This window comes from Bombina bombina, chromosome 2 (assembly GCF_027579735.1).
Source record: "Bombina bombina isolate aBomBom1 chromosome 2, aBomBom1.pri, whole genome shotgun sequence".
Taxonomy (NCBI): Eukaryota; Metazoa; Chordata; class Amphibia; order Anura; family Bombinatoridae; genus Bombina; species Bombina bombina.
The window spans coordinates 240,566,738-240,581,051 of NC_069500.1; the positions used below are offsets into that span (position 1 = coordinate 240,566,738).

The window sequence follows — 14,314 nt, forward strand, 5'->3', positions numbered from 1 at the left end:
GTTGCCTGTACAACGGCAAAGAGAATGACTGGGGTAGGCGGAGCCTAGGAGGGATCATGTGACCAGCTTTGCTGGGCTCTTTGCCATTTCCTGTTGGGGAAGAGAATATCCCACAAGTAAGGATGACGCCGTGGACCGGACACACCTATGTTGGAGAAATGTTGTTCCCTGCACAGTAGCACAAGCATGTCTGCTACTACTTATTTACTATCGCCCCTGTCAAGGAACCTTGTCCATCCGGCATTGCAGGAAACAGGCCCACAGTTAACAAAGCACAAGCATTTGCTTGTGCAACCACACCCCCTGCTCTCACTCAACCAATTGTACAAGAGCAGGATTTGTCAACCATGCCATCCAATTCTGACCAGGATGATTTAACTCCGCCACCCTTGAAGTCTTAACAATGCGAGCCTGCAACAATCAGCCCCCAAAGTTGTATCTGCAGCTTCATATATGGGTCCCTATGTACGAAGCAAATACATTTTCTTTATTTTGCAAATTTGGGAAGGTAGCTCTATGAAAACAGCGCTGCAATGTAAATTTGGTTTCTTACATTTGTAATAATAACTACATACAATCCATAGTAGTTTAATCGTTGGCTAAGGAAACAGAGAAAACAATACTTAGACTGTTGGTGTTAAAAGTACCTGTGTATTTGGTTAAAGCAATGTGGGCTGCAGGGATAGCATTCATCTGCATAATGTTGTAACGGTACAGCTCAGTAGATCTGTTACTTTTATCTTGAAGAGTTGTGCAGACCCAGTGAGCATATCCTTTTCCACCCTCTATCTGAAAAACAACACAAACTGTGTAAATGAATAGGGTAAATGTGATAATGAAAGAGCAATGAAAACAATGTTAGGAATACCATATTTTATCTATCTATCTATCTAATCTTTGAAAATGATATTAGTCTATTAATCTCAGATTAGTAACAATTGTGTTTTTCCCATATTTGAGTGGATTAGTAAATTTCCCCTAAACTGGTAAACTATAGAGTAGATTGTGAGTGTGTGTGTTTGCGCAAGAGTGCATGCATGAGAGAGAGAGTGTGTGTGCGAGTGCGTGTAAGGGTGCATGCATCAAAGAGAGAACGAGACAGAGAGAGTGTTTGTGTACCTGAGTTAAAAAAATAAATAAAAAAAATCATTAAGGGTAAAGTAGAAAATAACCTACCATGAGTTTCTCTTCCATTTTACAGTAAATAATTGTGTTTAGTATATTACTATAGAACTTACTATCTAAATAAACTGTAATAATAATATAAGCTTTAATCTTAGTGTATAACATCTTATAAATGTAATTTAATAAAGTATATTCTACATTTCTGTTAAATAAACAATAAAAATGTGTCCAACTTACCAGCAAGGATGCTATGCCGTCTAGTAAAATCTATGCAAAAAAATACTGGAAAAATAAATGCCCAGTTTTTTTAAAGGCAACTAAATTTGAAAGGCCTCATATACCTTTATGCATCACCAATATGGACAAAAAAAAGGAGTGGCACTACTCTGTGTTACTTGCAGTCAAAGTGGGTTAATAAAACAAAACAACAACAACCCATGTCTTATGTGTTACTGTCAGTCATGGGGTTTTAAAACATTGCTGTGTGTGTGCTACTGGCAGTCAAGGAGGAAAAAATGATTGCTAGTGTGTTAATGGAAGAGAGGTAAACATTAACTTGTATGTTACTGGCATCCAAGGGGATAAAATCACTGCTCAGTTTTTAAAAATATAGATAGTGCAGTCAAAGGTGGGGAATAACGTAAAGCTTTGGGGAGGGAGCATTGTGTAACCCCACCCACCACCTGTGCCAAGTCACTTACATATCATCTGGCATTTTTGTAAAGGACAGCTGGGAACTCTACTTACCAATGATAAAGCACCATTTTAAGATCTGCATGTGTGTAATTATGTGAATCTATCAATAGTGACTGCCGATTAACAGTCAGTATCCATGTAAACTTGATGTTATGACTTACATGCATACTAAGTTCAGTTGTATGTCTGAAGAGATCCATAGTTTCATAGCTACCAACTGTTTCAGCTATCAAAGCCTAGGGGGAAAAGTTTGAGTATTAATAAATTACATGCAATTTGTTTGACTTTCATAAAAAAATGTGTAAATATAAAGTGATACTTTCAAGAAATATAGACAACATAAAATATTTTTTTTTCAGGCAAAAATAACAATTCTGAGAAAAAAATTTGCAGCAAATAAATACATTTGGTAACTTAGGTAGCATATACAGTTGTACTATTTGGCATTTTAATAAAATTTAGAGGTACAAAGTTTTGCATAAGTTTAATTGCAGATCTACCTGCAATCTGCAAAATGCAGAACCATATTGTACCTAAGCACATTTATCTTAAAGGGACATTCCCGCCAAAATAAAAATCCACATGGATGCATTTCAGTTTTGAAGAGAAGCATTTATGTATTATACACATATTAGCAAAAATGATCCTAATAAAAGCTATAGCCATTTCAAAAGTGTATTTAAGTATGCCCTGTGCACCAGCATTTTAAACACAGCACTTGCTCAGAGAACCTAAGCTGCTTGTCTTATGTGGTAATAACTCAATTTGTTAATTGATGACATGATACAGGCCCCACTGGCACTCTGAGCAGCTGCAGTAGCTAAAATGCTGGTGGAACTGAGAATATCCAGCTATGCTTCACATATGTTAACACTAAAACAGCAATAACTTTTACTAGGAGCATTTTTGCCAATATATGTATATTGTAAATATGTTTCTTTTCAAATAAGTAATTCATCTATGTTATAAGATGAATTACTTAATGCAGTTAAATTGTAACTGGAATGTTATTTTAATTTTAACTTTCTACCATATGAGCAAAAATGAAATTAGCAACAACATATTGTGCAACAATAATTCAAATGTATACAGAAAGTGAAGCAGTCTGTCAGGAACAAACAACAGCTCAGTAGCTTGTTCTATGGTTACCACCTAGGAGTAGCTTATTTTAACCCAATTGTGCTTTTCACAGAGGAAAACTTTCCTGAAGTATATCAGTCTGATCAGGGGTTAAACACAGTTAGATGCAAGCAACAGTGCAATAATAAAGTGCTCTCACAAATTAGAAAGAGAAATGGAGAGGGCGCCACATAGCGTGATATTGTTTCACAAAGGATGATACAACAAGCAAAATGGTAATGCGCTTACCGGAGACTGTGGTACTGTGCTGTGACCAGTACTGAATCGCCTGCTAGCACTTAAATCAGTGGCTAGTACACTGTCAGATATGATTCCTCCTGGGGCTTTCTCCTGGGGCCAAGGAATTGTGCTGTAGGCGTTTTTGTGTTCAGCAACTATGGTGTGTTGCTCAATTGGATTTAAACCATAAAATAGAGTGTACAACTTCCAAAGTTTAAAAGAATTTCAAATCAGCTTTATTATAACGCGTTTCTCAACCGCCAAGGGTCGTTTCTTCAGATATCAAAGCGAATATCGGTAATTGGACGAACAAGACCACCAGACCGATATAGGACTGTCATTATTTCATCTTAGAGTCGATAACCGAGTAAGACATACTCGGCAAGAACGGAGTAACTATCTGTGGGACCTTTTATTGTTTTTTTGGGGTTCCTATCATTATTTGCATTTTGCATGTTTTGTATTATTTATAGCAGCGCGCCTTTGTATCTCCTAGTGAGATACTACACCATTCTCACAAATTAGAGCCTTTTATTTTTGCTTAATTCATAATTGTAAGGTATTTTTCACATTTTTTCTCATGGCCTTCACACCTATAAAGTGACAGCTATATACTTAAAAGATTAACCCTTTAATGGCCAAGGATGTTCCAGGTACGTCCTGCAAAAATTCCAGCAGCTCTCAGGGTATTGCAGTGATGCCTCGATATTAAGGCATCCTGCAATACCCTTTTTTAGGCATCTGTGGCCCTCTCTGCAACGGCCAGCGATGGTGCCGATCGTTGGTGGAGTGGGAGGGATACGAGGGAGGCAGGTGGGCAGCCCATCGCTGGATCAGATCATCAGAGTTGCGGTAGCGCGTGTGAGGAGGCGGGTGCACTTGTGTGAGGAGCGGGAGCGCGCCCGCTACACAAGTGCACAGAATCTCTGTCATGGAGGGAGAGGGAGGGGGGATAAGTGTTGGGGAACGGGATCTGGGAGGGGGAAGGGGTAGGGTATTGAGGGGGGAAGCTACACTACAGAAAAATTGGTTTGTTTGTTTTTATAAAAAAAACAGCACATTTGTTAGCAAACTGGGTACTGGCAGACAGCCACCCAATATGGCCGCAAATAGGTAGAGGGGGAGGGTTAGAGAGTTATTTGGGGGGGTGGAATCAGGGAGGTTGGGGGCTAAGTGGGGGACCCTACACTGCAGAATATACATAAATATATATATATATACATATATATATATACATATATATATATATATATATATATATATATATATATATATATATATATAGCCTTTTATTTTTGTACTGGCAGACTTTCTGCCAGTACTTAAGATGGCATTGACAATTGTGAGGTGGGGGAGGGAATAGAGCTGTTTGAGGGGGGTCAGGGAGGGATCAGGGGGTGGGATGTATCAGGTGGGAGGCTGATCTCTACACTAAAGATAAAAACTTTAATTATGCTTACCAGATAATTTTCTTTTCTTCTGACAGGGAGAGACCACAGCTGCATTCATTACTTTTGGGAAATACAGACCCTGGACACCAGGAGGAGGCAAAGACACCCCAGGCAAAGGCTTAAAATATCTCCCCCCACTTCCCTCATCCCCCAGTCATTCTGCTGAGGCAACAATGAACAGTAGGAGAAATATCAGGATGAAAAAGGTGCCAGAAGAACAAATAAAATATAAGGCAGCCTATAGAATAAAAATGTGCAGGGAGCTGTGGCCTCTCCCCGTCAGAACAAAAGAAAATGATCTGGTAAGCATAATTTAAGTTTTTCCTCTTAAACGGGGAGAAGCCACAGCTGCATTCATTACTTTTGGGAAAACAATACCCAAGCTATAAAGGACACTGAATGCAAAATAGGAGGAAAAAAAAAAGAGATGCGTACCCTAATCTGAGGGCACCACAGCCTGCAAAACCTTTCTCCCGAAGGCTGCTTCAGCAGAAGCAAAAAACATCAAACTTGTAAAATCGGAAAAAAGTATGTAAAGAGGACCAGGTAGCCGCCTTACAAATCTGATCCATAGAGGCCTCAGTCTTGAAGGCCCAACCACTGCTCCCGTAGATTGAACCATAATCCTCAGAGAAGGCTTATGTCCCGCTGTCTCAATGCTAAATGGAGGACACTACTCAGCCAAAAAGATAAGGAAGTCAAAAAGAAAGTATGTAAGGAAGACCAGGTAGCCACCTTACAAATATGATCCATAGAGGCCTCAGTCTTGAAGGCCCAAGAGGAAACCACTGCTCCCGTAGAATGAACCATAATCCTCAGAGAAGGCTTATGTCCCGCTGTCTCAATGCTAAACGGAGGACACTCCTCAGCCAAAAAAATAAGGAAGTCGAAGAGGCCCTCTGACCCCCACGGTTCCTGGAAGAACAAACAGAGAAAGAAGTTTGTTTAAATTCCTTTGCGGCCTGAAGATAGAACTTCAAGGCACAAACCACATACAGAATTAAGTTGAAAACGTTCCTTCGGCGAAGGAGTAGGACATAAGAAAGGAACCACAAGCTCTTGATTGATGCTGTGAATTGACACAACCTTAGGAAGAAAACCTAACTTGGTTTGTAGAACAGCCTTATTAGCATGGAAAGCCAGATAAGGAGGGACGAATTGCAAGGCAGCAATAACAGATACTCTGCATGCAGAAGCAATAGCCCGTAGAAAAAGAACCTACCAAGACAATAATTTAATGTCTACTTCATGCATAGGCTCCAACGGAGCCCGTGCAAAACTTAAAGAACAAGATTCAAACTCCAAGGAGGAGCAATAGATCTAAACACAGGTCTGATCCTAGCAGAGCCTTAACAAATGACTGCACATCAGGAAGCTCAGCAAACCTCTTGTGCAGTAACACAGACAGGGCCGAAATCTGTCCCCTCAGGGGACTTGCAGAAAAGCCCTTCTCCAGTTCATCCTGGAGAACAGAATAAGTAGGTCCTCCACACCTTATGATAGGTACACCGAGCAACCAGCTACAAGCTTGAATGTGAGTAAAATAACACACTCAGAAAACCCTCTCTTGGCTAATCTCCACGCAGTCAGCCTCAGAGAATCTAAACATAGATGAACAAAGAGACCTTGGTCAGCAGATCCCTGTGACAAAGTAACTTCCACGGAGGAGACAATGACATCTCCACTAGTCCACAAACCATATCCTTCGCGGCCAAGACGGAGCAATCAGTATCACTGCCGCCTGCTTGATTCGAGCCACTACACTAGGAAGTCGTGGTAACGGCCGGAAAAGATAAATTAGATTGAGCCTCCAAGGCACCGCTAATGCATTTGTTAGCTCCGCCTGAGGATCCCTGTACCTTGACCCATCTCTGGGTAGCTTGGTATTATAACATCATAAGATCCACCTCTTGAAAATCTTTGCAAACACTCGGGATGGAAAGACCATTTCCCCGGATGAAAGGATTGTCTGCTGAGGAAATACGCTTCCCAGTTGTCCACACCCGGAAGAATGTGGATCGCTGACAGTGAAAAAATGTGTGTCTCTGCCCACTCCAGAATCCGAGATACTTATAGCTAGGGAGCTTCTCGTTCCCCCCTGATGGTTGATGTAAGCCACCGAGGATATATTGTCTAATTGGAATCTGATAAACTGGGACGAGCCCAGCAGAGGCCAAGCCTTCAGAGGATTGTATATTGCCCGAAGATCCAAAATGCGATTGGGAAGGAGCTTTTCCTTCTGAGTCCATAGGCCCTATGCCTTCCTGGCACCCCAAACAGCTCCCCATCCTGACAGACTTGCAACCGTAGTCACAATCACTCAGGATAGTCTTGAGACGGACGTCCCTTGGGACAAGTGATCCAGACAAAAACCCAAGAGAGCGATTCTCTTGATCGGTTGTCCAGAGAAATCTGTTGAGACAGATCCGAATGATCGCCATTCCACTGCTTCAGCATGCGCAGTTGCAAAAGTCTGAGGTGAAACCTGGCTCAGGAAATGATGTCCATGCTGGACACCATGAGACCAATCACCTCCATACAGCGAGCCACAAATGGTCTTAAGGAGGTCTGGATGGCAAGACATGTTGAAGCTAGCTTGTAACGTCTCTGGTCTGTGAGAAATATTCTCATGTCTATGGAGTCTATTATAGTATCCGAGAATTCTACCCTGGTACTTGATACAAGAGAACTCTCTCTAGATTTATCTTCCATCCATGGGATGGAAGAAGACAGAGGTGAAATTCCGAATGGTCCACTCTTCGACAAATTTATTGGAGCCATATCTAGACCAAACGGAAGTGCAATAAACTGGAAGTGCTGATCCAGGAACGCAAACCTTAGGAACTGGAAGTGGTCCTTGAGGATTGGTACGTGAAGGGAGCATCCTTCAATCTATTGTGGTCATGAACTGCCCTTCTCAAACGAGGGGAAGGATGGACCTTATTGTCTCCATCTTAAATGAAGGGACATATAAAAACTTGTTTAAGCACTTTAGGTCCAGAATCAGACAGAAAGTTCCCTCCTTCTTTGGGACCATGAAAAGGTTTGAATAGTAACCCAAACCACTCACTGCGATAGGCACCGGGACAATAGCTCCTAGGAGGACAGATCCCGTACGCACCCCAGAAAGGCTTCCCTCCTCTCTGATCAGGAAGACAGGAGAGAGAGAAGGAATCTGCCCTTGGGTGGCTGAGACTAGAAACCTATCTTGTAACCCTCAGCTATGACCTCCAGGACCCATGGATCCTGCACATCCCGAACCAAGTGACTGAAAAGAGCGACAGACTGCCCCCTACACGATCCAGAGAGGACCGGGAACTGACCATTCATGCCGACTTAGACTTGGTGGGCTTCTTGCTCTGCTTGGATTTATTCCAGGACTAAGCCGGTTTCCAAGAGCTCTTGTTTTGCTCTGGCTTAGCGGAGGACTGCTCACATGGGCTTTATCAGAACGAAAATTGTCCCTTAGACTAGTTCATATTCTCTTGCGGTAGTAGGGCACCCTTGCCCCCTGAGACCGTGGAGATAATAGAGTCCAGGCCTGGAGCAAACAAAATCATTCCCTTAAAGGGGAGGGAAAAAAGTCTAGACTTAGAAGTCATATCCGCAGACCATGACTTCAGCCAGATCCCGGTGGGCCTGAACAGAAAAAGCTGAAGCCATAGCAATCAGGCGAAAAATCTGATTATTAGCATTACAGATAAAAGAATTAGCAACCCTCAAGGCCTTAATTCTTTCCTGAATAACGTGAAATCCCGTAAGGAGTTACACCCGTAGGTAGCTGATCCAGCAACCAAAGCAACAGCCCCTGTCGGTTGAAACAAATATCCCGTATGTTGAAACATCTTTCTTAACAGAGTTTCTTTCTTTTATCCATGGACTCTTTAAGCGAAGAGCTATCCTCAAGCGGGATAGTAGTACGTTTAGCAAGGGTGAAGATAGCGCTATCCCTTTTAGGGACGGAACCTCACAACTCCATTGAGAGTCCAGGACCGGGAACATTTTGTTAAAGGGAGAAGAGGGGAAAAAGGAATCCAATCCTGTCCCATTCATTTTCAAAAATGTTCGCAATCTAACAGGAGCAGGGAAGGATAAGGTACCACCCTGTCCTCAAACTCTATCCAATTTAGGAATTAAAGGTTCATCAGGCAATTTGGCCTCTGGAACCTCTGAATTCGTCAAAAACTTCCTTTAGAAGAAAGCGCAAATTCCTAAAATTAAAGTCTGGTTCCTCCGCAGCCGGAGGTTTAAAGGCAGCAGACTCCGACCCAGAATGCTCATACTCTGAAGTCTCAGAAAGAACTCCATCCTCGGATAACCCTATCAGTTAAATCCAATAAATTATCTGATTTACTCTGGGAAGGAGTGCAATATGTAACCTTTTGCTTGCGCATAGCAGGGCGAGGTAAAGCATTAAAGGCCGCAGAGACCGCTGTCTGAACTGCACAGTAACATCTGGTGAAAAAATGGCCCCCTCCAGATGGAGGATCAGCAATGCTACGGGAAACTGCATGTGTAGAGAGATAAGAATGTAGGGTACGCACCTCACTGGACGACAACTCCTCAGAGGTATCAAACATGTTTGATATTAACACATTATGAAGGCATATGAAATATAATTGAGGGGGCGGAACTAAGGCCTCCTCACAATATAAACAGGAATTACTCTATAGGAATAGAGGGAGTGCCCTCTAAGTAACAGAATCCTCCATCGCTAGTGCAATAACCGGAGAACTATAGAAATAAAACATCTTATTTTATTCAAAATAACTGCAACTTTATATCCCAATGGCTGGGGCACTCACCACCTCCCATGACGCAGACATTACAGAGATTTAGGACTCCACTCTGATAGACACCCGGTCAGGAAAGAGGGGAAAAAATCACATGGAGTACAATGCAGGACCGTCCCTGCTATGAGAAAAAGTGTGCCAAACTTGTAAGCTCTATGGCTCTCAAAGTGAAAGTGAAACCTGTATATCCCATAACAGCCTATGAGCCCATAACATCTCACACATAAAAGCAGCATAAAATCAAATAAACATATAAGATTATTCCCCACTGTTCAATCCCCCTCAGGAGATATCAACCCTTGATTCTATACAGATAAAAGTAGTCACACTGTGACCCTGTCTTCTTGCGTTATCATACATGTATAAAATATAAAAAGATCTTACCAGAATCTACGCCGTGGAACAGGAACACGGCCCTTCAAGTGTGACAGATGGACTTGAATTAAGAAAGCAGGCAACGAAACTCGTCAACGCTGATTGCTTATAGAGCTGTTAATATGAGTCGGGATGGTTTCGCAGAAAGAATTTCCCTGCATCTCCGGACTCTAACTTTCACCCAAGTTCTCACTGAGAGGCTGACAGGACTACTTAAAACTCCAGTCCCATCTTGAAGAGTACTACCCTCCATAAGAGACTACTCTGAAATCTTCTGACACTTCTCTGCCAGCCTCCTGTGACAAAAGGCAAAGAATGGGAGGATGAGGGAAGTGGGGGAGGTATTTAAGCCTTTGGCTGGGGTGTCTTTGCCTCCTCCTGGTGGCCAGGTTCTGTATTTCCCAAAAGTAATGAATGCAGCTGTGGCCTCTCCCCATTTAAGAAGAAAATTAACCCTACAAGCTACCTAATTAACCCCCTTAACTGCTGGGCATAATACAAGTGTGGTTCGCATCGGCATTTAGCGGCCTTCTAATTACCAAAAAGCATTGCCAAAGCCATATATGTCTGCTATTTCTAAACAAAGAGGATCACAGAGAAGCATTTACAACCATTTGCGCCATAATTGCACTGTTTGTAAATAATTTTAGTGAGAAACCTAAAATTGTAAAAAAGTTAACGATTTTTTTTTATTTGATCGCATTTGGTGGTGAAATGGTGGCATTAAATATACCAAAATGGGCCTAGATCAATACTTTGGGTTGTCTACTGCACTACACTAAAATTAACCCTACAAGCTCACTACAAGCTACCTAATTAACCCCTTCACTGCTGGGCATAATACATGTGTGGTGCGCAGCGGAATTTAATGGCCTTCTAATTACTAAAAAGCAATGCCAAAGCAATATATGTCTGCTATTTCTGAACAAAGGGGATCCCAGACAAGCATTTATAACAATTTGTGCCATAATTGCACACGCTGTATGTAATTAATTTCAATTTGAAACCTAAAGTTTGTGAAAAAGTTTGTGAAAAGGTGAAGGATTTTTTTTTTATTTGATTGCATTTGGCAGTGAAATGATGGCATGAAATATACCAAAATGGGCCTAGATCAATACTTTGGATTGTCTACTATATATATATACACATACATACATGTGAAGGGTTATTCAGGGATTTCTGACAAATATCAGTGTTACAATGTAACTAGCGCTAATTTTTTTAAAAATGGTTTGGAAATAGCAAAGTGCTACTTGTACTTATTGCCCTATAACTTACAAAAAAAGCAAAAAACATGTAAACATTGGGTATCTCTAAACTCAGGACAAAATTTAGAAACTATTTGGCATGGGTGTTTTTTGGTGGTTGTAGATGTGTAACAGATTTTGGGGGTCAAAGTTCAAAAAAGTGTGTTTTTTCCATTTTTCATCATATTTTATCTTTTTTTTTTAATGGCGAGAAAAACGGTATATAATATGTGTATTCGTGGTCTGAACATTTCTGAAGTAATACACAACAAGATAGCTGGATTTTTTGTTAAAGTGACTAAAATGTGTGCATACTTTATTCCTGATTGTAGTCAAATTTGAAAGTGTTGTAGAAGGTAATGACACACACACTCTCATACAACATACACACACACTCATACAACACAAACACACTCTCATAAAACACAAGCACACTCTCATACAACATACACTCTCATACAACACACACACACACACTCATACAACACACACACACTCGCATACAACACACACACTCATACAACACACACACTCTCATACAACAAACACAAGTCGCGACCCAGTAATGTCTCCCAACCCGTGGTTTGAAGAACCAGGACATAGAACATACAGAAACATTTAACAAGCATTTCTGTTGGCTTGCTATAAAATAACATATGAGTCAAGTCTAAGTCTACCATTTTAAAACAAATTATTTGCTGCGTGTGTTTTTCAATACCCAAACTCTGCCCAACACTTGCATTATTTGGAGGATCTAATCTAGGTTTGAATCTCTAGACAAAAAGACTAGCATATTTGTTTGTATAAAGTACATTGTTTTGCAGTTGTTGAGGGACAGATATATAGCAGAGATAGCTTTCAGAAGTATGTAGTGTAGGTTTCTAAGTCTGAGAAATAGAAAATCCACCATTCCCAGAGCTAAATTACATGAAAAGGGGGAAAATAAATAATGAAATTATAGGTTGTTTTATTATGCATAACTAAATATTTTATATTAAAATCTCAAGGTGTTTACTGTACCTTTAAATGCAGCAGTCCAATCTATCTGAGTACATTTTGGGAGAAATTGACATACAAACATTCTATAGCTGATAATTGAGGTTGCAATACATGTAAAACATACCTGCCCAATCCAGCATCTCACATACGAAGGGTCAAGCGATTGTGCTACATTGAAAGCTTGATGGCTTAGCTGAAAAATAGAAAATAGAGCTTGAAGATGGTCAAGGGCCTAGATCAGCGATGACAACTTCCCAACACTAGGGGCTGCAGATCAACATGTTAGAAGCTTTTTACAGCCGCATATACATGTGTGGCTAATAAACAAAGAAATAATAATAATTAGGTATGGTTTAGTTAAGGCTGCAGTGTACCTTCTCTGTCTGCTGCTTTTTTAATTTGTGGTCACTCAAAAGCACATTTTCTAGTTCCAATTTGTCCTTGTGCCACATAAACTATGGCAAACGCTGTTAGTTCTGCTTTTTTCCCAGGGGCCACAAAAAAAAAATAAGGCTTGTTTGATGTTCGCTTTAGAAAGCATTGTAGTATCATATGCATGTAGATTATTTTTTTTACAAGTCAAAACCAATGGAATGGTCCATCTCTCTGAATACGTTAGACTAAACTCAGGCTCAGTAAATCTTAAAGGGACATGAAAGTAAAAAACATAATTTATGCTTACCTGATAAATTCCTTTCTTCTGTAGTGTGATCAGTCCACGGGTCATCATTACTTCTGGGATATTACTCCTCCCCAACAGGAAGTGCAAGAGGATTCACCCAGCAGAGCTGCATATAGCTCCTCCCCTCTACGTCACTCCCAGTCATTCGACCAAGGACCAACGAGAAAGGAAAAGCCAAGGGTGAAGTGGTGACTGGAGTATAAATTAAAAAATATTTACCTGCCTTAAAAACAGGGCGGGCCGTGGACTGATCACACTACAGAAGAAAGGAATTTATCAGGTAAGCATAAATTATGTTTTCTTCTGTTAAGTGTGATCAGTCCACGGGTCATCATTACTTCTGGGATACCAATACCAAAGCAAAAGTACACGGATGACGGGAGGGATAGGCAGGCTCTTTATACAGAAGGAACCACTGCCTGAAGAACCTTTCTCCCAAAAATAGCCTCCGATGAAGCAAAAGTGTCAAATTTGTAAAATTTGGAAAAAGTATGAAGCGAAGACCAAGTTGCAGCCTTGCAAATCTGTTCAACAGAGGCCTCATTCTTGAAGGCCCAAGTGGAAGCCACAGCTCTAGTAGAATGAGCTGTAATTCTTTCAGGAGGCTGCTGTCCAGCAGTCTCATAAGCTAAACGAATTATGCTACGAAGCCAAAAAGAAAGAGAGGTAGCGGAAGCTTTTTGACCTCTCCTCTGCCCAGAGTAAATGACAAACAGAGAAGACGTTTGTCGAAATTCCTTAGTTGCCTGTAAGTAAAATTTTAGAGCACGGACTACATCCAGGTTGTGCAGTAGACGTTCCTTCTTTGAAGAAGGATTTGGGCATAAAGAAGGAACAACAATCTCTTGATTGATATTCCTGTTAGTAACTACCTTAGGTAAGAACCCAGGTTTAGTACGCAGGACTACCTTATCCGAATGAAAAATCAAATAAGGAGAATCACAATGTAAGGCTGATAATTCAGAGACTCTTCGAGCCGAGGAAATAGCCATTAAAAATAGAACTTTCCAAGATAAAAACTTTATATCAATGGAATGAAGGGGTTCAAACGGAACGCCCTGTAAAACATTAAGAACAAGGTTTAAACTCCATGGTGGAGCAACAGTTTTAAACACAGGCTTAATCCTGGCCAAAGCCTGACAAAAAGCCTGGACGTCAGGAACTTCTGACAGACGTTTGGGTAACAGAATGGACAGAGCTGAGATCTGTCCCTTTAATGAACTAGCAGATAAACCCTTTTCTAAACCTTCTTGTAGAAAAGACAATATCCTAGGAATCCTAACCTTACTCCAAGAGTAACCTTTGGATTCACACCAATATAGGTATTTACGCCATATCTTATGGTAAATCTTTCTGGTAACAGGTTTCCTAGCCTGTATTAAGGTATCAATAACTGACTCAGAAAACCCACGTCTTGATAAAATCAAGCGTTCAATTTCCAAGCAGTCAGCTTCAGAGAAGTTAGATTTTGATGTTTGAAGGGACCCTGTATCAGAAGGTCCTGTTTCAGAGGTAGAGACCAAGGTGGACAGGATGACATGTCCACCAGGTCTGCATACCAAGTCCTGCGTGGCCACGCAGGTGCTA

General features: G+C 41.0%; 1 protein-coding gene across 2 annotated transcripts in view; it reads right to left on the minus strand.

The window, feature by feature from the left end:
* SKIC3 (SKI3 subunit of superkiller complex) overlaps window positions 1-14,314 on the minus strand; it is a 403,595-nt gene that overhangs the window by 191,204 nt on the left and 198,077 nt on the right. For both annotated transcript variants that reach the window (XM_053701496.1, XM_053701495.1), the window contains exons 24-26: window positions 12,170-12,238; window positions 1,983-2,057; window positions 648-789 (exon numbers count right to left, since the gene is read on the minus strand). In XM_053701496.1, the coding sequence (XP_053557471.1) occupies window positions 648-789; window positions 1,983-2,057; window positions 12,170-12,238 (286 nt within the window). The remainder of the gene's footprint in view (window positions 1-647; window positions 790-1,982; window positions 2,058-12,169; window positions 12,239-14,314) is intronic.